Below are 24716 nucleotides of genomic sequence, written 5' to 3' on the forward strand. Positions count from 1 at the left end.
ATGATAAAAGTTAATTCTGTGCCCCAAGTTTCAGAAAGATAGTAATTTCCTTCCTTGAGTCATAAAGCAATAGCAATTCACAACAGTCCCTCTCTTAAATACCCTCTTCCTCATCAATCTTTGTCTACCACCCACTTATATAGTATTTGACTTCAACCTTTCACTATAAATTTCTACTTCATTAACAGTTTTTCTCTTGTTCCTCTTAAGTTTCTTTCCTTCACCACTCATGTACCATTTATACTATACTGAGTTGTATATGTTTCCTTAGTAATACTAATGCTCAAGTAGTATGTTTTATGTGCTCAAGATTGTAAGGCACCTAGAGGTTGCTACCTTTCTTCCATCTCCTTTGTCAGCCTTCTTTCCCCACACTCTCACTTTTATCCTCCTGCCCCTTACAACCTTGGACTAACACAACAGGCTATAAAGAACAGTCTGTCAGCAAGTGCCAGTCATTGGGTTAAATAAAGGTAACAATAATTAAACAAAATGCAATTTAGATAAAAATACTACCAAATGTTTTATATATATGGTTGAATTCTTCAATTTTCCCTATTTTCCAAGTTGGACCTTTATTATTATGGTAACTTAACTGGCATGACTGACATTCCTTAAATACTACATTGCTGTTGTTCAGGTTCCAAAGCATTTTTTGTCTAAGCCTCCCAACACCTCTCCAGTGGCCTCCACCAACATCCTTATTAAAATGCTACCATAGAGGTCTCATCACCTACCTGTGGATAGTGAGGGAAAGATCAGATGACTTATAGAACTGGGAATTAAGGAAAGCAAGTCCTAAAAATGGTCAGACTTCCCAATCCACTTTTTGAGGGTGAGTAGGTTGTAAAATTTGGCTCCTTGTTGTGCTTAGAGTGGATTTTCTGTAAATTTAGGATTTTGTATTACATAATAAAATGTATTCCATTTCTTTTTTTTCCTTTTAGTTACAGTAGTGCTAGAACCATTTCATGGATTTTTAGAAATCTTAATTCCTTCTCAGACAGGTACAATTTGTTTTAGTAGTGTATAATGAAGATACAATTAAACTGAAATGACTAAGTCTGTCTAGAAATATTCTCAACTATTTTATATCAAACATAGTTCTTAAATATGAGGTATAGAATTCCATCAATAAATCAACTCTGTAGATAAAGCAGTAGTTCGGTATTGTTACTGAGAAACCCTATGAAATATACTGCAATGAATTTTGCAGTATTTTATTTCCCAACATTTCCTAAATGAAAAAAAGCAACACCTCATAAAAAGCTTCCAGTTTTTATTTTCTTAAAGGTATGTTGAAAGAATTATTTGATGCCATTTCTTCACATAACTTATTATTAAAATAAAAAACAAAGTAAAAAAATGGTCACTTTCAGTGAAAATAGTATTAGTACTTTTACACAATGCTTTCAATTACAGCTTTGTATTACATTTTAACGTTGAGATCATTGTGCAGTCACACATTTTAAAGAAATTAGTTTCACATCTTCCCAGTTAAATACAAATGCAGTCTCACTTTATTGTTAGTTCTACGAGGCTATAGGGACCATGCTTTGCCTAGCTTTCAGTAAATATCCAATAAATACTTGTTGAATAGTTGAAGGAATGAAGAATCTGGTCTCCTGCTACCATAACTGATGTCATGATTTTTTTAAAATCTTGTCACATCAAAGAGAATTTAACTTCTTTGGATCAATATCATTTTTGTCCTCCTTCCTGCTTGTTTCAGAGGAAGACAGTCCATTTACATGATTCAGCAAACATACCTACATCTCTCCTACCCTCAAAAACAACATAACTGGTGCCCTGAATAGCTACCCCTTTTTGTCTGTCTCTCCCCTTCCCTCATTGCCAAGACTTTGAAAGAGGCCTCTCTCTTTCCTCACTTTTAGTTCACTCACTTATAATCCAGTTCCTGGGACTGCACTCTGGCATCAACTTAAGCCTCACCTCTTGCCAGCTTAGTGGCCATAGTCATAGGTGTGTCATAAAAATTAAGTGAGGTAATACATTTAAAATGTACTTCCACATTGCCTGGCACATAGTAAATGTTCAATAAATTGTCACATCAAAGAGAACTTAACTTCTTTGGAAGTTAAATACTAGTTATTCATATTGATTAAAAGTGTGATAGGAGTTCAGAGAGAAAAAATATTGGTACAGCTTAAGAATTATTTTGAATTTACCTAACCTCATTCTTCCAGGTTAGGAAATTAGGACTTGGAGAGGTTAAGCACTCAAAGTTTCATGAAGGAAGTGACATTCGAGTTGGATTTTGAAGGATAACAATAGTTTACATCTATTGAATGTTTACTGTGGGCCAGAGACCATTGTAAATGCTTTATGTGAAGTGCTTTACTTAATCCTCAAAATGTTCCTCAAAAATGTGATGTAGTATTTTGGTAGAAGTAGATGATCTGAAGCCCAAAGAGAATAGAAAGAAAGGAATGAATGAAAACCTGGAGGCAAGAAAGAGATTCTGATTTCTAAAGATGTTGAAGAGATGAGATTTACCAGCCATAGTGAGGAGCTTTTCTTAGGCAGTAATGAGAAGCAATGTTGGACAGAGACAAAATTATTAGGCCTTGACAGCCATGCCAAAAAAAAAAAAAAGTGAAGAAGAAAAGAAAAAAGGCTATATAGAATGGCAAAGTAAAGAGCAGGTATAAATAAATTATTTGGGAAAGGGGCACGGAGATTTGGTGACATAAACTACGAAGCCCAGAAATAGCAGCTTGATCCTGTGTTCTTCACATCCCCAGGACCCACAGCCTATACCAGACACCATGGATTCCTACTGGCCACTATTAGGAGAATACCAGCACAGTTTCCAATAAAGTAGGATCTTCATAAAGGTTTATTGAAATAACAAATTAATCAAAAATAAATTGGACTGGAGGTTGTTTTTAAGTGGGACTATGGTTAAGACAATAGGAATGGACATGAGGCAAATCCCAGAAACAATTTCAGAGAAATAATAGGACTTGGGCACATATTAGACATAAACTAATATTTAGATCCATATGTCAGGCTTATATATACAGCAGACTGCAGTGTCAGAGCACTGCATTTGACATTCAATTTTGTTGTTTAAGCAGAAGTTCTGTATTTGAAACAAAATGAATCATATTTCAGGGTAATGATACTGTAAGTAACTCTTTTTGTCATTAAAACTTAGGTTTCTACTTTCTTCTTCTACTCCCTTCACCCAAGTTCTTAACAGTTTTACCTAGATTGTTGTCAGAATCTACCAACTCTACCAAATAAACCTCATCTTCAAGCACATCTCCCATGCTTTTGTTTATACAGTTGCCTTCTTCTATGAATGCCCTATCTTCTACCATTTCATTCCCATTACCAGTTGGATTCCTTGTCATCTTTCAGAACAAATTACCTGCTATCTTCTCCATTATGTCTGATCAACCCAGCTAGAACTGACAGCTTTCTTTCTGAACAGCACTGCATCTCACTATGGTGGTCGTTTAGTTAAGTGGGTATCCCTTTACTAATATTTTATTTGTTCGCTATGATGATGGTATTGTGTGTTACCTATTCAGTATATAGTTATAGCATGAATTAAAAGCATTTTAAATACTCCAAGTCCCTTCCCAACCATTTCCCTTTGCATAAAAGTTAGTACAGTCAGCTTTACACTAATATATATTCTTTGTAACATTAAAAATCACATCACCATTGTTAGGAATACTTAGGCAAAGAAGACACTTGAAGTTGGGAATAGAAAAAGTTAAAAGACTGTGCAGGATTAGACATTTTTGCGAGAAACCTTTTGATTGGATAAAGGAAGCTGAAGAAAAAACCCTGAACCTTTATTGCTGCACTCCTGCCACTTAGGAGGGAGGGAAGTGAATTGAATATGAGAGGGACTCCAGCTTTTGGGTCCTTGGAAACCCAGGAGGACCAGGGGCATTGAGTTGGATAGGAAACTCATGCAGAAAGAAAATATCTCTAAGCAGGCACATTATAGACAAAAGGCAAGCTTAATTTATAAGTATCTCTCTCAATCTGCTATGGGAGATGATTCTAGAATTTCTGGGGAACAAAGATCTTAGTTGTATAGTGCCCACTATTACTAATGTAGGATGTGGAAAATGTTATCCATAGTCTATTTTTAATGAAGTTTTAAAAGTTTATATATATGCACACGCACACACAAAAATTTGTTTCCTTGGTGGTTCACTCATGACTTAAGAGTTCACTCTATTTTGTTCTAAATCCAGTCTTGGATTCCTCAATCCAACAAATTTTACTACTAGGATTTTCAGAAATCTGTAGGCTGGAGAGGGCTACAATGAAACCTGGTTAAATAGGTATCATATTTCACAGCTCAGTGGGCAATTCTTGAGGATCCTAGACACTCTCCAGGCGCTCAGTCTTTGCACATGCTGCTTCCCTTGCCTAAGATACCTTTCTTTGCATTTTGCAAGGTTAACCCATACTTATCCTACATAATTTTTACTCACATGTCATCTCCAAAAAGCCTTCCCCCATAGATTGGGTGCCACTCCTGCCTGTTTCCACAATAGCCTGGGCTTTAATGGAAACGCACACCTCTGGTGGGGCAGTTGCTATCCTCCGCAGTTCCTTCTCCCCCTGTGCAAACTCCTCTGGGAGCCTCCTAGGTGCTAAGCTCTCAGCAGTATACTTAGAAGGCCAGGAGGGCTCAATAAATGTTTGTTCATTGAATGAATAAGTGTATAGTCTTACAGGAAATGCAATGGAAGTCCCTCTGCCCAGCAGAAGTGAGTTGTCAATACTGGAGTTTGAGGATAATTTTGGAGAACTACCATCTATGTTCTTGTCTTCTCCCCTCCTGGTATAGATAAACAAGCCTGAAAGGTAGCATTTTGCCTATGTGCCTTAAGCAAAATACAGTCCCTATCCAACCCAGTATTAAAGAATTGATTATTTTTACTATATAGCTCCCAGGGAGAAGAACAGACTTGAAACATTTTGTATCTTAGTGAACATTTGAAATTTTGTTGCCAGACTTATTTTTAAAATATTCCACTGGAAATAGCTCTCTGCAGATACCTATTTTCTTTTGTAAGAAAAATCAAGAGTTAACAATCTATGACATCCATCCATATCTCTTCTAATAATAGTTTTTCCTTTTTTTGAATTCATAGTAGTACAGGTCTTCATGATTCAATTTTATAGTTTTTCTCTGAACAAATGATAAATAACTGTAAACCCATAACTCTGTGAAGTAGCATTTTCTTTCCGTACAAACAGAAAATCATGAGCTACCTATAAAGAACTGGCTCTAAAATTTTGAAGTAGGTCTTGCTTTAATTTTTTTCCTGAAAGTTACAGTGCCGAATAATTATTACTCCCTTTGCTTCAATTATAATAAAAGTAAATATGGGTTGATAAAATGCAGAATTAAAAAAAAAACTTACTTTGGATCAGAGTAGGGTGACATCCGTTTATATTTGGCTGACCAATGTGATACGAAGCCTGTAATCCAGAGTTTCATTAGACATAAAAATAACTGCTGGCAAAAGTTCACATGAGTAGTATTTTGCCCCTAATTTCGTTTGCATTTTCTGTTTTGAAGACGTAAAGCCTGGCGAATATGATGCCTCACCCACCGTCTGTACCCGGGAGCGCCGCTCCTCGCGCCGGCCGGGCGGGAGGGCAGGTGCCCGAGAGGGGCGACCCCGGGTAGTGGTTCCGCCCAGCACTTCTACCGCCGCGGCTCTTCAAAAAGCTTTGCGGGTGCAGAAAGCTGTCCAGCACCGTCACCAGTGCGCCAACGGCGTTGGGAGGGAGCGAGAGTGAATAAGGGAGAGTGTTCGGAAAGCGAGCGACGACCTGGGACTTAAGGCCCCGTCGTCCGAGTGCCCAGTAGACCCGTCCAGTCTGGTCGCGCTCCGGGCCCAAGGCGTGAGCCACAAGCAGCCAAGCGCGGCCCACGCGGCCGGCGGGCGCCGGGGTTGGCGGGACGCGCGCTCCTTGTCGGCGCCAGCTCGAGCCCGCGCCCCCCCCTCCGCGTGCCCGCGCCGCTGCGCGATGCAGTGTGGGGAATGGCTGGGGTTGGCTGAAGAGCGCACAGTGGAGTTTTAATGTCCGCCATGTTGGCCATGGCGTATTGAAGAGAGCGAGCGAGAGAGGAGCGGAGCGGCACAGCCTCCCACCCTCCCGGCTGCTGTGAGGGCCCGGACGGCGGGCTTGCGCTCCGCCCCTCAAGTCCCCGGCAGCGGTAGGCGAGTGGGGACCGAACCCCCGGTTCTCCATGATCCCGCTGGCCGGGGCCGTTTCCCCAGAGCGGAGAGGTATCTGCTGCGCCTGAGATGAGTAAACTGTCGTTTCGGGCGCGGGCGCTAGACGCCTCGAAGCCGCTGCCGGTTTTCCGCTGTGAGGATTTGCCCGACCTGCATGAATACGCTTCGATAAACCGGGCCGTGCCGCAGATGCCCACCGGAATGGAGAAGGAAGAGGAGTCGGTACGTGTTAACTCCCCTGTCCGACCCACTGCCAGGCCCTGCTCTCTCTGCTGCCGGCGGCGGCGGAGCACCAAACCCACACAAAATGGCCGCCATCTTCTCTCTGCCGCCGACTCTAAGTCCCCGGCCCGGCCTTTACCCCGCCTCCCTGGCCTAGACCCCGAGCCGCCGCGGCCTGGCGGGGCCTTCTCTGAGGCCACCCGTCGACCCCCGCCACTTGTACCCGGGTCCCATGGAATTCGGGAGCCCGAAAGGCACAAAGGGGTCACGTGACGAAGCTGCCGGCAGCCATTTTGTGGTCTCAGTTGTCGGGTTGGGCCTTGTGCATCCGGAGAGGGGAACGGGCTGGGTGGCTGTGGGGGTGCGGCGCGCCTGGTGCCGGGGAGGACCCGCCTGCAGGCCACCCTGCGGACCGCTTGGTGGCGCTCTAGGGCCACCTTGATCTTCGCGCGCCACTGGCGTCCTGGAGTTCAGGTTCTGTTCACTGTCGGTCGTCTCACTTCCTGGTGGCCTGGAAAGCTTGTGGGGCTCCGTGGGCCCACGTGGAGCCGCCTGGGGTCTCCGGTGTTGATGGCCAGTCTCTGAGGCTTTATCCCTCTCCCTGCAACGAAGTGTTGAGAGGACTGCGTATTTGCCCGGACGACTTGACTTGCATAGCAGATGGGACTTACTTTCTGCCTTCATTACTCAACAGTTCTAGTTAGTCGGAGGGTAATTAAACTACCGTCCCTCAGTTTTTCTTTAGTACTTGAGAATATGTCGCAGATTTATTTATTTTACTTATTTATTTAGGAGTATGTGGCTCTTCTAAAGCCTGTAATTATTAGGGCTTTTGTTTTGTTATTTTAATAAAATTTAGGTTCGCCTGCCTTCTAGTTTCTAAACACGGGGGTGGAGGGAGAAAACATCCACCTCAAGATGTTAAAACTAAGTTTTGAAAGACGGTCCTTTTCATATACATAACTGAACTAAAGGAATCTTAACATCGAGATGCCTAATTTGGGTGGGTTTCAGTATTTTAAATGTGTACAGCTAATAGACATTTTATCATAGCTCTGGCTTTACCTTGTCATGGAAGTCGGGTTGAGACATAAGGATAATAGAATCTTCCTCTCATTTCCCCCAGATCCTTGACAGTCTAACTTGATGACTTCTAATCCTAAGGAATTGCATACCTTGGTTTTCAGGTACAGCCATTTAAACAGGTGCAGTGTATTGACAGTTCAAGGAAGTCGAGGAGTCGCTGGATTTGTGTCCTGCAAATTTGTGGAAAATTGTACTGTTATACCTCTATTTGGTACTGTAAGAATTTTAAATGTAGAAATTATGCTCTGTAATGTGGATTTTGAAAATAAAGCTGTTTAAACTGTTTGGGTTGTTTACCTTTTAAAAGTAAAATAGTTGTGACAGTCAAATGTTAATTTTGAAGCTAGTGCCTTAAAATAGAGATAAGCTAAAATAAGTATATGTAGTACTGGAGATTGTCTATAGTACTGACTTGCAGCACAGGAGACAGAACCTCTTATTTTTCTTGTATCAACTTTAGCCGTAGAATGGTGCCATTTGTTTATCTTTAAATAAGTGATTTGTTTATAAAAATTAAAGTACTTATGACTGCAGAATCTTGTCTTTTGGTTTTATTTTTGTTTCTGTTTATAAGTTTTACAGATAATATTTTAAATTTGGGGTCTTGGTGTTCATTGTCTTGGAAATTAATTTGTAGTTTTTGTTTTATGGCCAAGGAAGGGGAGAGCCTTGATACAAGCAAGATAGCATTACAGTTCACTTTAGAAATGTAGTAAAGTGGTGCTTTAGTTAAGTCTTGGGCAGTCCCAAGAGCCACATACAGCCTGAAATCTGAGTTTAGCCAACTGAAGTGTCAATATGCCTGTTAAATTTTACAGATAATTTTTGTTCACTGACATAATTTTGACATAGTTTCAGTGGATATCCTAAGTTTGTAACACATGGCATCCTTGTTTTTGAAGGACAATGAGGGATTTCTTTTCCCTTCACACCGTTTTTCTGTCATCTGTTTAGAATTTGTTGCACTTCATATCCAGCCAAAACTGATCAGTGAAACACAGACCTCAGGAATAGATACTGAAGTTAATACAAGAATGCAAACAGCTGCTTTACAGTCCTGTGGTTCATGCAGGTAGTAGTGGCTGTATAAATCACAATATTGGCAATAGTGTGTTACACAATTATGAAAATACACTAAGTATAAATCAAGGTAACTGAATCTTCAGAGTTAACCTTAAAAAACAAAACTTTGATAATTTGCTGAAGTATGATATACTTAGAAAGGATTGAAATAAACTTTTGCCTTTGATTGACATTTAGTCATTGTGTCTTTAAGGCTGGAGTGACCCAGGCCCTGAATTGAGTGTCTAGTTTAGAAAACGTAAAATCCTATGTTAATACTGAAAGATGGAGCAAATTTAGATGAGGACAGTTTTGTGTGCACCTCCTCATTAAAGCATTTCATGATGAAAATGTATTTGCAAATTGTCGAGTGAGCTATACCTGGTAATTGTTACCATATTTTGCTTCTATGGTAGACTTGACAAATTCTACATCTTAACCCTAGGAAAATAACACTTATAATGTACTCCCATTTAACCGATTTTTATAATACAAGTGGAACAACTGACTTAATTAGGCATTATGTAGAAGTCCCCTCTTTGCCCCTCAAATTAATTTTTGTCAACTTTAGGATTTAGTAATTTTTTGATTATTGCGGGGCTGAAAGCAATTTAAAATTATAATAAAGTGAGGGACTTGCTTGAGGTCATAGATGCCAGGGATTAAATGTCTGAATTGGTATAATGTAATATGTTGTAACTTGCTAAATCAAAAAGTAACCCTTGAAGGTTTAGACTTAAAGAGTTACAGAACTAATTTTCAAGTCATAGGAAATTAGTAGACTATCAGCTTTAAATATGAGATAAATGAGTCCCATTAGGGGTAAAAAGGACAGAAATTTAAGCATTCGAGGAGACATATATAATATTTTAATTTTTTATAGATTATAATCTTTAAGATCTTTCAAGTTATGTTAAAATAGTAAGTTCAGTGCCAGTTTTACCTTTAATGGAAAGGGTAGCTTTCTAAAATATCATTACTATTGACTTTTTAAAATTAAAATTGGAGCTTTATGTTTAGTTATAATTCTCTTTTATGGATACTTCTCACTTTACGAATGCCATTCTGTAAACTTTGGTTTTAAAGTGATATTTAAGAAATTGCAGCTACCTCGTTCCTGTAGTGCTTTAACATCTCCCATTGGGATGGATAGGCTGTGGGGCTTCATTTATTATAAGGTGCAGAGAATTAACCTTTCTTGTCCTTACTTAGGCTGGGTTCGGTAGCATATGTGATGTAAATAAGATCTGAATGATGATGTGACACTGATATTACCCTACACAGCCTCCTTTGAGACTTAAAGTCTAGCCATAACAATCCGACGTAGTTTTAGTAGGATTCTAACCAGATGGAATAGTCTCATAACACCAGCCTCTTCTCTCCTATTAAAACTATATCCTTCATTACTGGCTCAGTATATAATCATTACGCCCAAGTTAAGGACCACTTACAAAACAGATGGGTGTTTTTTTCTTAAATTGGGGAAATTGGAAATATGGGAAATTGAAATATTGGGCTGATACAAGAAAAATGGTTAAGCACTACATTTTTAAAATGATAGAAATAGTTTTTTAATAAAAAGTTTAAAATTAAATAAGTTTAAATTTTTGATTTCTCACTTTTGAAAGAAATGAATCTTTTTCTTCTAAAACTTTGTAAACCAAGACTTTTTTAATCCAGATAAAATCACAGGTAATTGAGAACCAATGATAAAGTCCAGTTTCATCTTTTTACCCTGCCCAAGATATTTTTGAATAGGAATTTCTAAGTTGGGGTTTTGAGGTTGCATGAAAATGATTCTGGGAGATAATGGATTACCATGATGTACATATAAAATTCTATGGTGGCGTATTTTTCTAGGGAGAAAATTCATACTCGTCATCAATTTCTCAAGGTGTGGTAGAAAGCTTAAAGATCTGCTATCTTTGAAGTTTCAAATGGAGTTATTTTGGTTTTATCAGAATGGCAGTTACTACATTGAGTTAATAGGAGAAGATAATTTAAAAAATTAAAGGCTCAGGAAGAGACTGAAGACTTCACTACAAAAGGAATCCCTCAATAACTACTACTTGAGTGCCTAAAGTGTTAATATTAACTGATTCAGTTTACTATTTGTAATTTAAAGTTTTGGTTTAGTACCATTTGTACTAAGACTTCATATTCTTATAAAACAACAATGAAAATTAACAGGCTTATGTATCTAACAGTGTTTGTGGGTGCTTTGTGATCCCTAATGGAATTTGTGCTGAACTACCTTTTCTCTGTTAACAATAGGACTTAATTAAAAGTGCCATCTAAATGTAGGGTAGCTTACATTTTGTAAACAAGGAATAATACCTATAATTACAAGCTCATTAATTTATTGCTACAATTAAATATTAAACCAACCACTCTTACTACTTTACAGTGGACTCATTTTCAGTTTTATCTTTTTGCATTCTATTACATCCATGGTATGTAGTAGTAGTAATGGCAAAGAAACAGATGGAAGACATATGTGTATGCATGAACCTACATAGTGGCAGGAGTAGTTTGTATATGTGAAGGTGTGAATTCTGACTATATGATACAATTTTTCTGAAAAGTTAAGGGGACTTATTATCGGTAATTGGTTAAAACGGTAATTGTAAATTAGAGGGTAGCATTTAAAAGGAGCAGTAATGCCATGAAATGATGTTACATTGTGTAATTTTACTTTTTTTAAAGATTTTTTTTAATTCTCACCCAAAGATATGCTTACTGATTTTAGAGAGAGAGAGAAACATCCATCAGTTGCCTTGCTCTGACCAGGAATTGAACCCACAACCTTTTTGGTGTATGGGAAGACATTCTAACCAACAAGGTCCCCTAAGCCCCCCAGCTAAGGCTGATTTTACTTCTTTAAAAAAGCCAACCCAAGGGAATAAGAATTTTTCATTTTTATTTAATTAGGGAATAAAATGAATTGTAAGTGCAGAAGTAGTATGAAAGTATGAAATAGACAGAACTAGGTATACTATATCTTAAACTTTTGAACCTTTAAAATGTGACTTACATTAATATAGTAATGTTTCTATAAGACTAAGTTTATATAAGAATATAAACTATACAAGAATAAGTTTAAGAATAAGATGTTTATGGGGAAATCAATAAGAAATAGGTGATTCAAATATCTTAAGCAACTTGGTAGAGAAAAGCTGTGTTGTCTTCAGCACATTTATAAATTGTGTCAGATCTTTCTTGATTAAGTTTATTAATCTAAGGTCTGTGATTATAGGAATGATTTTAAGTTATAACAATATTAAACATACCCAGCTTTGTACCTTTAGTTCAAAGAAGTGAATTTCATCTACCAGCCCCACTATAGTAGGTATATGAAAAACAAAAAGATGTTGTAGTCAGTAAACCTAATATAATCCATTGTCTGGAGTTGGAGCTTTGATGAATGCAGATACAATCAGTTCTTTACAAGCCCTTCCTCTATTATTTGTTCTTAGGTTATCTTTAATAAGTATGGTTCAGCTTCAAATATGCACAGTGACATAGTTTGCTGAATTTTGCAACAGATTTTATTTTAGACAGGGGGGAAGGGATGGAGAAAAAGGAAGAGGAACATCAACATGAGGTTGCCTCTCACATGCCCTACACCAGGGAACCTCGCCCACAACCCAGACATGTTCCCTGACTGAGAATCGAACCAGCAACCCTTTGGTTCACAGGCTGGCACTGAGTCCACTGAGCCATACCAGCCAAGGCTGCAACAGATTATTAAAGCAGATTATTTTGGTTTAATTTTCTTCAGTAGAGCAAGTACAGTTAAAGAAATAGGGTGTGACCTTACAGTGAATTCAAGGACAAAGATAACCTGAAGTTTAAATGTCCTCTGAATGACTTAATAAGAGGTTCTGGTGGTTTTATATGTTGGGATAAGTTATTTGGGGCTTCATTTTTTAATAATTTTGGGAGCACAAGTACCAGTTATATATATCCTCTGAGAAAATGTACTTTGACTTCTTGTGGCCTTGAGACAAGTCAGTTACCCTTACTAATGAACTTTAGTATATAGTAATATATGTAAATGTGTTATACTGATGAATTTCAGTATTACTAAATACTAATAGAATGTTTAGAATGCCCCTGCTCTTTGTTGATGCTCAAAAACTACTTGCATTTTTATACAATCCTTTGTATTTGGGATTGTCTAATATGTTAAATGAGTTCTCTGTCTTTACAGAGTTGTATGATATAGTTGTAAAAAACTGTGTCTTTAAATTTAGGTAATTATTAATTGGGAAAAGCATTAAACTGGAAGTTATTAGACCTAGGACCTCATCCATTTTCCAAAACTGCATATACATGTTCCCATTCACCCAGGTTTTCTTGACTGCAAAATGAAGTGGAACTATGATAGTTTTCTGTTGTAATGAGTATATTGTGTTACCTGTATATTTCAGTTTTTTTTCAAATGTATTTTATGTGTTCATAATTATAATTATTAAATCTTTAGTTCGTGAGTTCATTTGCATATTATATAAACATAAGGTACATGAAAGTAAAGTAATATGGATGCATGAGTAAGTGGTTTCCATTTAGTCTAGGAAGGCTGTAGTTCTAAAGGTGTAGTGAATACAAATAGGTGCAGTAGTCACAGAATGATTTTTGTGTTATGAAAATTTGAAATTAGAGCCAGAATTTTAGGGATGTTTGCAGATTTACCCATGATGTGTGAAGAGAAAACAATATAAATATGGCCGTTGTGAAGTCTAAAGAAAGAATTTGATCATTATTTTAAAAGCTAAGTGGGGATATTTGAGGTGATATATCTTTGCAAAGACAAAATATAAACAGATCCATTTTTATTCACTTGTGTAGCAAATATTTGATGCATATTTCCTATGAGCCAAGGACTGTTAAAGGTCCTGTAGATATAACAGTGAATAAATGGCTCATTTTTTCATAGATCTTACATTTTAGAATGGAGGCTTGATGAGGGCAGGAATTTTGTCTGTTTCATTCACCAATGTGTTTTCAGCACCTGAAATAGTGTCTGGCACATAATCAGTGTTTGGTGTTTGTTTAATTGTGTGACCAAATTTCAATGGGAAAACACAGGCAAAAATCAAAAAGCAAATTAATAAAAGTAAAAAATAATAACACAACTCTTATGTGGCAATGGAGCAAGATAATACAGAATTTCAGGTGGAAGGAGGATATATAGTTTTCAATTTGAATGGTGGGAATGAGCCAACCCTGTGAAGACCTGGATGAAGAATATTCCAGGCAGAGATACTTCAAGATGCAGAGAGCCTGCAGTCGGAAGAGAAAGCCAATATGACTAGAGAAAAGTGAAAAAAAGGATTGAGTAGTATGAGATGAGGACTCAGCAGAAGTTAGGGGGTCTATATCTGTAGGCTACTACAGGGAGTTTTGATTGTTTTTTAAATGAAGTAAGCCACTAGAGAGTTTCAGGCAAAAGGGTGACATGATCTGAATTATGTTTTGTAAAGATTATTCCCCCTACCACGTGGAGAATGAGTCATATTGGGCAAGAGGGGGAGTTGATGGCTTTAATTAGGGTGGAGATAAAGAGAAACGGATGGATTTGACGTACATTTTGAAGGTAGAACCAACAGAACTTGCTGAGTGATGTGAGTGTACTAGATGGGGAGAAAGAATAAGGATCAACCCCTGATTTTTACCTTGAGCAGCTGGATAGATGATTGGGCCACTTACCGAGAAAGGGAAAATTAGAAGGAAGGTATAGAAAGGATGGACTTGTTCAGTTTAAAAGTGCTGGTTACTTGTCCATATTCAGTTGGAATATGCAAGAATGTAGTACATTAGAGCAGTTTGCTCTAGAAGTGTATAATCTGGAAATCATGGGCTGGTGCCATAAATTTGAAAGTGGTGTATAAATAATTTTTAAAGCTGCACCCTGGGGCTCAGGTAGAGTAGGAGCTGTTAGAGAGTAGGAAAAAAATGAGGTTAAATGTGTTCCAAGGAGGAAGGATAATTAATTATGTCCGCTGAGAAGATAAGGGGAAAATAACTGCTTAATTTGATTAAATGTTTGCCATTGGACTATTTTGTTCAAGTGGTGGGAAGAAAAACCCAATTGGAATAGAAGAAATAATGAAGGGGTCACAGCAAGTAGGACAATTCTTTGGAATAGTTCTGCTATGAAAAGGAACAGGAAAAAAAAATAAGGTGGGAGCTTAGAACCAACAAATGATTTCTTATTAAAATTATTTACGAAATGTCAGCAGACACAAGGGAAAGTAGGGGGAGGGAAGCAAAGTTGAGCCCTCAATGCCCTAGTCACTTTATAGAGAGTTTCCAGGCAAAGAAGATCTCAAATAGAGCCTGATAGCTTTTTTCAGTTGAAGAGACAGAATGCAGAGTTCTGGGATGCTGAAGTAGCTTAAGAGCAGGGCACTGGAGGTACACAGAGAGGTTCCCTTAAGTAGGGGCTGTCAAAACTCATTTTCATCTTTCACCAGGGCCACATCAGCCTCTTGATTGCCTTCAAAAGACCAAATGTAATGTTAGGGCTATAAATGTAACTACTTAACAGTTATGGGAGAGGTCAGTGCTGCCGTTGGGCTGGATAAAACAAGGTGGAGGGCCTGATTCAGCTGGAGGGCCTTGTGTTTGCCACCTGTGCTTTAAGTCTTTGGCTGAAAACTGATCTTCGGGGCTCCCCAAGGCTGAGGGAAAGGCAACTGGAAAGAAGTAGGAAGAACAGTTCTGGGAGTTCACAAAGAGCTGGCAATATGTTATGTTTTCATAGCTAGAGTGGAAAGTCTTGTTCTAATTCAAGGGGCATCTGATTAAGAGTCCTGAAAAGGGTTATTTCCTTAATAGTGGAGCTAAATTAGCTCTAGCCAGGGGTGTCCAACCTTTTGGTGTCTCTGGGCTACACTGGAAGAAGAAGAGTTGTCTTGGGCTATACATTAAATATATTGCAACACATAATCACAAAAAAATCTCATAACATTTTAAGTACATTTACAATTTTGTGTGGGGCCACTTTCATAGCCATCCTGAGCTGCATCTGGCCTACGGGCAGGTTGGACACCCCTGCGAAGTGCAAGTTCTGCACTCTGCTAACAAAGATTAACATCTAGGCTCAAAAGCATCAAATTAATTTCAAGTAATTTAACAGTGTCCCAGAATAAAGTCCAAAAATGTTTGGGACCCAACGAAAAAAAAATTTACAGGCATGCAAGAAACTATAATGGAAAATATAATGGATGACTAAAGAAAAAATTAATAAAAAGAGATAACCTAGTTAATAGAATTAGTAGATAAAAATGGTTAAAATAGCTATTATAAATAAAAACAAGAGTTACTAAAACAAGTATAATGGCTAGAATGAAATAATTAAAAAGGATAAAATACCCTATTCCTCCTTCTCCTACTCAAGCACTTTGCTCCTAAAAACTATTTTCTGTCTTTTTCCTGGATCAGGTTTTTGGAGGAGTCAGTGACAAATTAGAGCACAAATACTTTCTCCTTTTTTAAAGTAAGGAAAGCAGATAAGTGAGGAAAGATGTAGATCAGTTGGTAAAGTTGGCAGTGGGAGCATGATTTTATTGTATTTTGTTCATTAAGTATGACATATAGACATCACCTCAGAGTGAGAAGTATGAATACCTCAGGAGAGACAAAGGTATGTGTAGGGAAGCTAACTTACCAGAGAAAAATAGAAGCATAGGTGAATTAGTTGAGGGCTGTTTGTGGTCATTTAAAGTGAAACCAATTAGTTCACTTGGGCAATTGAATGTAAACATTGAACTGAGTTCAAGCACAATGTATGTGTATGTACTAGTGTTTTTCTAGGGTTTGCCCAACAAGTATGAAGAATGAAGAGAGTACTGAGGAGATTCAAAGTATCTGAGGTGGATTACTCATGACAGACCATAGGAGCTAAATTGGCTCAGCAGGGAAAAAAGACATCAGGAGCTGACAAATGGTGGGGAAATGGTAGGACTCATTGGAACAGAAAGTTCTGTGGAATAGATTTGTTGGAGTGAGAGTGTGGGAATAGGTGAAACTAGACAGCCAGGAGGGGGTTGATGGTTAAAGAGTAAGGCTTGAATTTAGATTTCAGAGGGAAAGCAAAATCTAGAGTGTAACCACAGGAGTGGTGGCTGAGATACAAAAAAGATTAGGGTGGGTGAAAAGGTTGTGGTATTAGATGTAGATAATTGTCATTAAGAATGCCAGAAATGTAGTAGTAGTTGAAAAGAGTTCTGTGACTAAGAAAGAAAGTATATGACAGCTTTGGGGAGAGAGACTGACTATGATTTTGAAAGAACTAGCCATGGGAAGTAAGGGGAGAATGAACACTTATCCCAATTGTTAGTATGTAAGGCATGGGGAAATCAACAGCTTCTGCTTGAAATGGCTATAGAGAGCACTGTTTTTAGAAGAGACCGCCAGTCTTCAGTTAGGACAAGAAGATGAGAGCATTGGAAGAAGTTGAGACTATAAAGAGGACTGTATTGATACATCTTTATTCTAAGACAACAGAATGAAAGAATTGGGGAAAGTGGAAAAAGGGAGAAAATTGGGTCAGATTGAGATGAGAATGGTGATAAGAATCAGGGTGATGCTGTTAAGTCTTCAACTTGGTTGATAAAGGATATGAGGAATGGTGGGATTTATTCAGCCAACCTCAGATGCACAGACAGTTAGAATACTGTTTTACTAGATATTCTGATTGGTACAGGACCACTCCTGCAGCTGGAGATGGCATCTGACGGACAGATAACCCCACTAGGTAGAAATTGGTGGCTCGATAAACTCCAGTGAGTATGTATCACTTCTGCTCCACAGTTGTATAAATATCTTTACAATGAAGGATCTTTATACAGCATACTTATTTCAAGACCTTTAGGGTTGCACCGTGGGATGCCTGCAAATTCTCCTTGTTTCTCTGCAGTGGTTCTCAGTGGGGATTCTTTTCACTCTCAGGACTTCTGGAAGACTGTAGGGATGTTTTTGATTGTCGTAATTTGAGAGAGGCACTGTTGGGCCAGGAACAGTAAGTTACACCATGCAAAGGATGGTCCTGCAAAATAAAGAATCACTCACATGACTTTCAACTATCCCATAAAATATACCAGCAGGTGAAATTTCCACTTATAAATTACGAGACTAGGACTTAATTCCATTTAACATATAAAGGGTTTTTTGTACAATTTTGATATGCAAGAATTTCCAGGACTGCAACAAAAGATAAAATAAGGGAATGTTGAACTTTTTTTGTTGTTCAGTACTTGCAGGAGATGTTACCACTTTGGAAGTAACTCCATCAATCAACACCATTTGTGATATTGGTCTCAATCATAGTAAAAGCCTGCATAAAGTCTGGGTTTTGATCTATTACATTCTTTTGTCTTCTGAGTACCTATCCCAAGCATTTACATGTTGGAATATCTATTTTATTAAAAATTACTTTCTTTTTGCCCTGGCCCACGTGGCTCAGTTGGTTGGAGTGTTGTCCCGTAAACCCAAAAGGTCAGGGGTTTGATTCCCAGTTGGGGCGCATGTGAGAGGCAACCGATCAAGTGTTTCTCACATTAATGGTTCTCTCCTCTCTCTCTCCCACCCTTCCCTTCTCTCTGAAATCATGTCTTCAGGTGAGGATTTACAAAAATTACTTATACTTGTTTTGTTTTGCAGTCAAGTTTTTGGATTGGTTGTTTGAAAAATGTGTGTAAGTAGAATAGTGAAGGATTTGAAAAGAAGGGAGCATTAGGTCTGATAGTGTTTAAAACAACTCCATGAACTATTGAGTTAAATTCTGATTGTACTACCTACCTCAAGTCCCTTTTAAGTGTGGTGTAATGATTAAATGAGATCTTGTGTAAAGTATATAACATGGTACCTTGCCATATAGTAAATGCTGAAATCTTTTTAACTTAATAGTAAGTTTCATATTTAGTTCTAGAAGGATAGAAATTTGCCTTTTAAGTTTAAATTTTTCAACAAATTTTCTTCATACCAAATGGTTTTTATTCGGGAGTGCTTCGATAGTGAGTGGATGCTGATTTTTAAACATACCTAGTTGTATTTGTGATAGAATATGAGATATTAAGCAAGGTGTCAAAAAGCATGGTATTAAGGAGAGAAGAATGTCTACAGAAATGGATTGTTTTCTCAACTTAAACATATGCTTGCTTTCTCAATGGCTACCTAAGGCGTATAAAATGTATTTTGAAGAATTTGTCACATGCAAAAAAAATTCTCTACACATTTTAAGAGGTTGTTTACATTTCATTGATTTTTAGTTCTTAAGGTTACCCTACATGTAAATCTATTAAGCATTTGCGCCTAAGAATTCCTGTTATGCCCTAGCTGGTGCGGTGCGGTTGGAGTGTCTCCCACAATGAAAAGGCTGCTGGTTCAATTCCTGGTCAGAGCACATACCTAGGTTTTGGATTAGATCCCTGTCTGGGCACAGTTGCACGTGACCCCTGGTTTGGATGCATAATATCCTGATCTGGGCATTGATCCCTGGTACAGGTACATATGGGAGGCAGTCAGTCATTTTTTCTGTTTTTCTTCTCTCTCCCTTCCTCTCTGTCTCTCTAAAAGCAATGAAAAAAGAATGTCCTCAGGTGAGAACTTTTAAAAAAAGATTAGGATACCCTTTTTATTCTGAAAGGTTTGCAAATTCTTTTTAACTGGTCTCTCTGGTTTTCACATTTCCAGCCCCCTCAGAGTTATCTGGAGGCTCTTTTAAATGTGTGAGTCTGGTTGTTATTTTGTTATCTAAAAATCTTTAAATAGTTTTTTTTTTTTTTTTTTTTTGTGGGTGTGTGTGTGTGTGTGAGAGAGAGATAGAATGAATTGCAGATCTCCTTACTGGGGTTTAATGACCTTGGCCTCCATATCCGGGCTTTGCCTTAACCTTCCTTACGCCCTATACTAGCTATTTATTGCTTTGTAACAAATTAATTAGTCCAAACTTCTCAGCATAAAACAAAAGACACTTCCATTATGTTACATAGTTTCTGAGAGCTACAATCTGGGGGCAACTTATCTGGGTGATAGTGACTAAGAGTCTTTCACAAGGTGCTAAGGGCTGCAGTCTTCTAAAAGGCTTCAGAGTCGAGCATTTCACTTCTGAGCTCACTCACGTAGTTGTTAGCAACCTCAGTTCCTTGCTGATTAGAGGCCACTGTTCATAACCTTCTTCATTGCTATATCACTGTCATCACAACATAATAGCAGGCTTTACCCCAAGGAAGTAATAAAAAAGCAAGAGAACAAGTGAGAGAGTACTCAGGGCAGAAATCACATAAAAGTCCTAATTTCGGAAGTTACATATCTTCACTTCTGTCATATGCTATTGGTTATACAAACTAACCCTGGTGAAAATAGAGGAGGGAACTATACAGGCAGTGAATGCCCAGAGATGGGGATCATTAGAGGCTAGCTACCACATTCTTCACATGCAGAATGTTTTCAGGACTCCCAATGTATCATCCCATTACAGTACCAGCTCACAGTCCAAAATCTTACCCAAATTGGATTCAGGTACAGTGAGGCTTCTCAGATGTAGTGCTATAGGTACAGATTTCCAAGTACAAATTTCTTCTAACCTAAAAACCTAAAGAAAGCTATCTTCCCATACCTACCTCACATACCCAGTATACAGCATTGGGTCAGGCTTAGGATGACTGCTATAAAACATTCCTATTCAAAGGAAGGCAGAGGTGGGGACAGGGGGTCCCTGGTAAAGAGCATTTCTGAAATCCAGTCAGGCAGATGATGGTACTTCCTTGCTTTAGCATCAATTCCGAGGGATAATTCACTCAAGGTTCTCAGCTTTGCCCTTTGTATATTTGGTTTTACCCTCTAGTCACCCTACCATTTGCACAGAAGGTAGAACATGTTTGTTTGCTATTGAGTTTTCTTAGCTATACCTTCCTGCCAAATTTTGGACTCTGAAGGCCTCTTTTGGTTGGGTTGGCCAAAAAGGTCATTTGTTGTTTTCTGTAAGATGTCTCTAGTAGCACTTAGTTGTCTTTAACTTCATTGGAAACAATTTTGTTAGACTGTATTGTGACAGCTATCATATCAGTGTGCATTTTAAAAAGAAATCAAAATTGGTGAATTTTTATGTAGCCATTTTGATGTTGAAGATGAAAGAAAATACACATTTTAGGTATATTGTACTTTATTATTTCAAGAAAGATAATGCAACTGAAATGAAAAAAAAAAAGATTTGTGCAGTGTATGGAGAAGGTAGTGTGATTGATTGAACATGTCAAAAATGGTTTGGGAAGTTTGGTGCTGGAGATTTGTCACTGGACAGTGATCCATGGTCAGGTAGACCAGTTGAAGTTGATAGCTATCAAATCGAGACATTGATTGAGAACAACCAGCAGTATGCCAGGCGGGAGATAGCTGACATACTCAAAATATCCAAATCATTAAAGTTATTGGTGGAAAAAAAATGTGTCTTTTATCTTACAGAAAAAAAACCACAGGAACTTTTTGGCCAACCCAGTATTTTGTATCATCTCTTGTCTTTTTCAGTTCAATGTTTCTGAATATATAATTGTTAAAAAAATAATAACTGAGTCTTCTATGAATTTCATTGGTGTCCGTTCCATTAGTTGAAAACCACACCCATACATCTTTTTGAAATAAGCCTTTTACTATCTTGAGCTTTTGCTGAGAGACAATACCCTTAAGCTTCCTAAAATACAGTATTGTTTGAGAGAAGCTTTAAAGCATATAGTTCTCTTTAGCAGGCCTTTTGTCTGAGGCACACCTCTGATATTTCTGAGGTCTTAAACAGAAGATTTTAGTCACTCTCAGCTTAGGTTTTTAGACTTTTTGGGGGAAGGGTCAATAACATAGACTCGATCTTGGCTCAGAATCCATTGCTGAATGTTAGTGTTGGTTGCAATCTATAGAGACTATAAGTTTCCAAAATCAAATCCTGACTCCTCTTTAACAGTTTAGTTTATTTCTTCTCATTTTTACCATTTTTGCAGAAAAATAAAGCAGCACTTTGAACTCTGGTTGAAAATCACCTTAGCTAAATCACCCAGTTTATTAAGTAAATTTTCTACTTTTCACATAACTAAAGGTTACAGTGTTACTAAATTTTCTGCCCTCACCTACAGCCTTGTAAAATACCATGAGGCTTTTATTAACAGCCTCTTCACTAATACTGTCCTCATGGGCCATGGTCTAGTTCCAAACCTATCCCAACAATTTAGGTTTTTGTTATACGGGGAGAACTCTCAATACCAACTAATCTGTTATGTATTGCTACATAACTACTTATCCTGAACTTAGCAGCATAAAACAACAGTCCTGGATTTTCTAAGGATCGGGAATGTGCAACTGGCTTTACTGGGTGGTTGTGGTTCAGTGTCTGCAGAATACTGTTCAGGATTAAAGACATCTGTACTGAAGAATCTGCTTCCAGGCTCACTCACACACAGGTCTCTGTGTCCTTACAACTTGACATCTGGCTTTCCCAGAACAAATGAGACAAAAGAAAGGATGTGTACAAGTTAGTAAGAGGAAAAAAAGCTTCAGTCTTTTATAACTTATTCTTGCAAGTCACATACCATCACTTGCCATGTGCTATTAGTCACTCAGCCCAATACAACAGTGTCGGAGGGGAATGCTGAATGGTGTGATTAACCAGAGGGAAGGACCATCTTAGAGTCAACCAAAGTCCTCTTCTCAGTAAACTGAACTATTGTACTTAATATTCTCTTAGCTCCTCACCTGTGCCTTTGCTTAAACCACTCTCTCCACCCCAAATGTCTTTCCTTCTGTTCACTCAGCACACTTTTTGCTGTCAACTTTTATGAAGCCTTTCTTTACTTGCCCTTATTACTAAGTCCTATGACAGCGCCTATACTTTTAGAAAACAAATTCATTTATATGATGATACTATTTTCTTTACTACACTGCAAGCCCTTTGAAAACAAAAACAGTGTTGTAACTTAAAATTGTTCTGGCACCAATGTTTATTTCTGGAAAAATGTAGGTACTTTCTGATTATTTGGGTTCAAAAATGGTGATCAGGTAGTCTATTTTAATTGCCTTTGAGCTTTTGGAGTGAGGCTAATAAAGTAGGATTTAAGCTATGGTTTTTGTATGATTGGGATGGACATGTTCTAATAATTAAGCTAATTTTTGAAACCACAGAAAATATCTTGGCATTTCCAAAATTATGTTTGTGAAACACTGTGCTATAAGTACTCATGTAGATTAATTTAACAAATATTTGTAAATTTACAAAGCATAATGGTAAATATCATGAGGTCCACAGACAAGTTTTTTTCCTCCAACAGTAATATGATAAACCATAATCTAGGACAGTCTTGTCTCTATTGTAAAAATTAGAAATACCCAGTTTTACTTTGGGGAGTTTGTGCTATCACTTGGAGTTTAATAACTCTGTGTAAGTCAACAGCTAACATTCAGTTTCAGAAGAGTCATTTTTTTTTCCATGTTTAAAGTAAATACAAGTAAAATCAAAATCAGTTATTTTGCTCTAAAAGTTCATATATTGAAATTCCTTCTTTCTGATCTGAAAGTGTTATGAAAATTGAGATTTTGGTTGCAATTACCTTATTATTACCTTCTTTGAATTTCCTTTTTTAATTTTTTAAAAGACTTCATTTATTTATTTATTTTTAGAGCAACGGGAAGGGAAGGAGAAAGAGAGGGAGAGAAACATCAGTGTGTGGTTGCCTCTCACACACCCCCCTACTGGGGACCTGGCCCAAAACCCAGGCATGTGCCCTCATTGGAAATCAAACCAGCAACCTTTTAGTTCACAGGCCTGCACTCAACCCACTGAACTACACCAGCCAGGGGCTGGAGTTTCCTTTTAATCTACTATAAGTGACATCTTGACACTATATGTGAGAATTTATATGAATTTTTCCCCCTTGTTAAATTTTTCTTTAAAGTGCAATTCCAATTTTTACAAACAATTTTTTCTGTATACTAGGAAATATCATAAAATCAACTCCATAAAAATATATTCCTTGATTCCTTTGTATTGAGTTTTCAATATACTATTTAAAAATATCTGTTGAATTCTATTTTATCTTTTTTTTAATCCTCACCCAAAGATAATGTTTATTGATTTGGAGAGAGACAGGCGTTGATGTGAGGGAAATATTGATCAGTTGCCTCTTGTATGCACCCTGACCAGGGATCAAAAACACAACCTTTTGATACAGAGGATAATGCCCCAATCAACTGAGCCACCTGGCCAGGGGTATTTTTTGTTGTTGTTGTTGTTGTCTGGACTTTTATGTTGTGGTTTTCTAGAATACACTTCAGAAATTTCTCCTGACTCTTACAGTGATGGAAAAAAAAATTTCTGAAGATGGGGCAGAAAAAAGAAATGCTTGTGATAGAATTAACATTTTTTCCTGGTATTTATGTTTTTGGGATTGAATTTTTCATATGAAATTTTAAATTTTTGTTTATAACGAAATTATTTTCCATGGATATCTTAATACTCTGTATTACTAAGAAACCAATTAAATAACTATAATGTTCCTCTATTTCTGGGCTCAGATATCTTAAGTCCTTCCTAGAATATATCTTTAATTTGGATTAAAAACATCTGCGATTTCTAAGATTCAGATCTGGAAAATTTTCACTAGGTAGCCTGCCTTATAAGTTGGGAAATAATGGGATACAATCTAATGTTTACTATATGAAGTGTCATGAAACAAAATGACCACTATTCCTAATATATGTGTAGTTCCTGAAAGTATTTCTGAAGCCTGGCAAGAGGTAACCCTTGTGATATAAATATGTAGCATAGTGGTGTTATGTTATCAAAGTGGCTTATATACTAGGCCTTATTGTGTAATCTGGCCCCTGCCTCCTTTTGTTTCCTCTAATGCCTTCCAGTTTTCTCAAACCACAGGATCATTCTTGTTGATTCCCATTCCTAAAATATTCCCCTATGGGTTGACTTCATTATTTCTCACTGATCCTTTAGAACTCAGCTCAAGGTATCTGTCTCCCATTAGGGTAGGTCTATCACATGGTGTCATAATAATCACTTGTTCTTAGCAGTTACTTTCATTTATGTGGTTATTTGAT

The 24716-nt window shown here is 37.7% G+C and overlaps 1 protein-coding gene across 4 annotated transcripts in view; it reads left to right on the forward strand.

Moving 5' to 3' along the window:
• Positions 1-24716, forward strand: part of EPC1 (enhancer of polycomb homolog 1) — a 113839-nt gene that overhangs the window by 20226 nt on the left and 68897 nt on the right. The window contains exon 1 of one of the 4 annotated variants that reach the window (XM_036027532.1): positions 5415-6470. The exons of 1 other annotated variant lie outside the window; for it this stretch is intronic. In XM_036027532.1, the coding sequence (XP_035883425.1) occupies positions 6318-6470 (153 nt within the window). In that variant the 5' untranslated portion in view covers positions 5415-6317. Of the gene's footprint in view, positions 1-5414; positions 6471-24716 lie in introns of those variants that run through there. 2 more of the 4 variants (XM_028507786.2, XM_028507787.2) reach the window with 2 other exon arrangements.

This window comes from Phyllostomus discolor, chromosome 1 (genome assembly GCF_004126475.2).
Source record: "Phyllostomus discolor isolate MPI-MPIP mPhyDis1 chromosome 1, mPhyDis1.pri.v3, whole genome shotgun sequence".
Lineage (NCBI taxonomy): Eukaryota > Metazoa > Chordata > Mammalia > Chiroptera > Phyllostomidae > Phyllostomus > Phyllostomus discolor.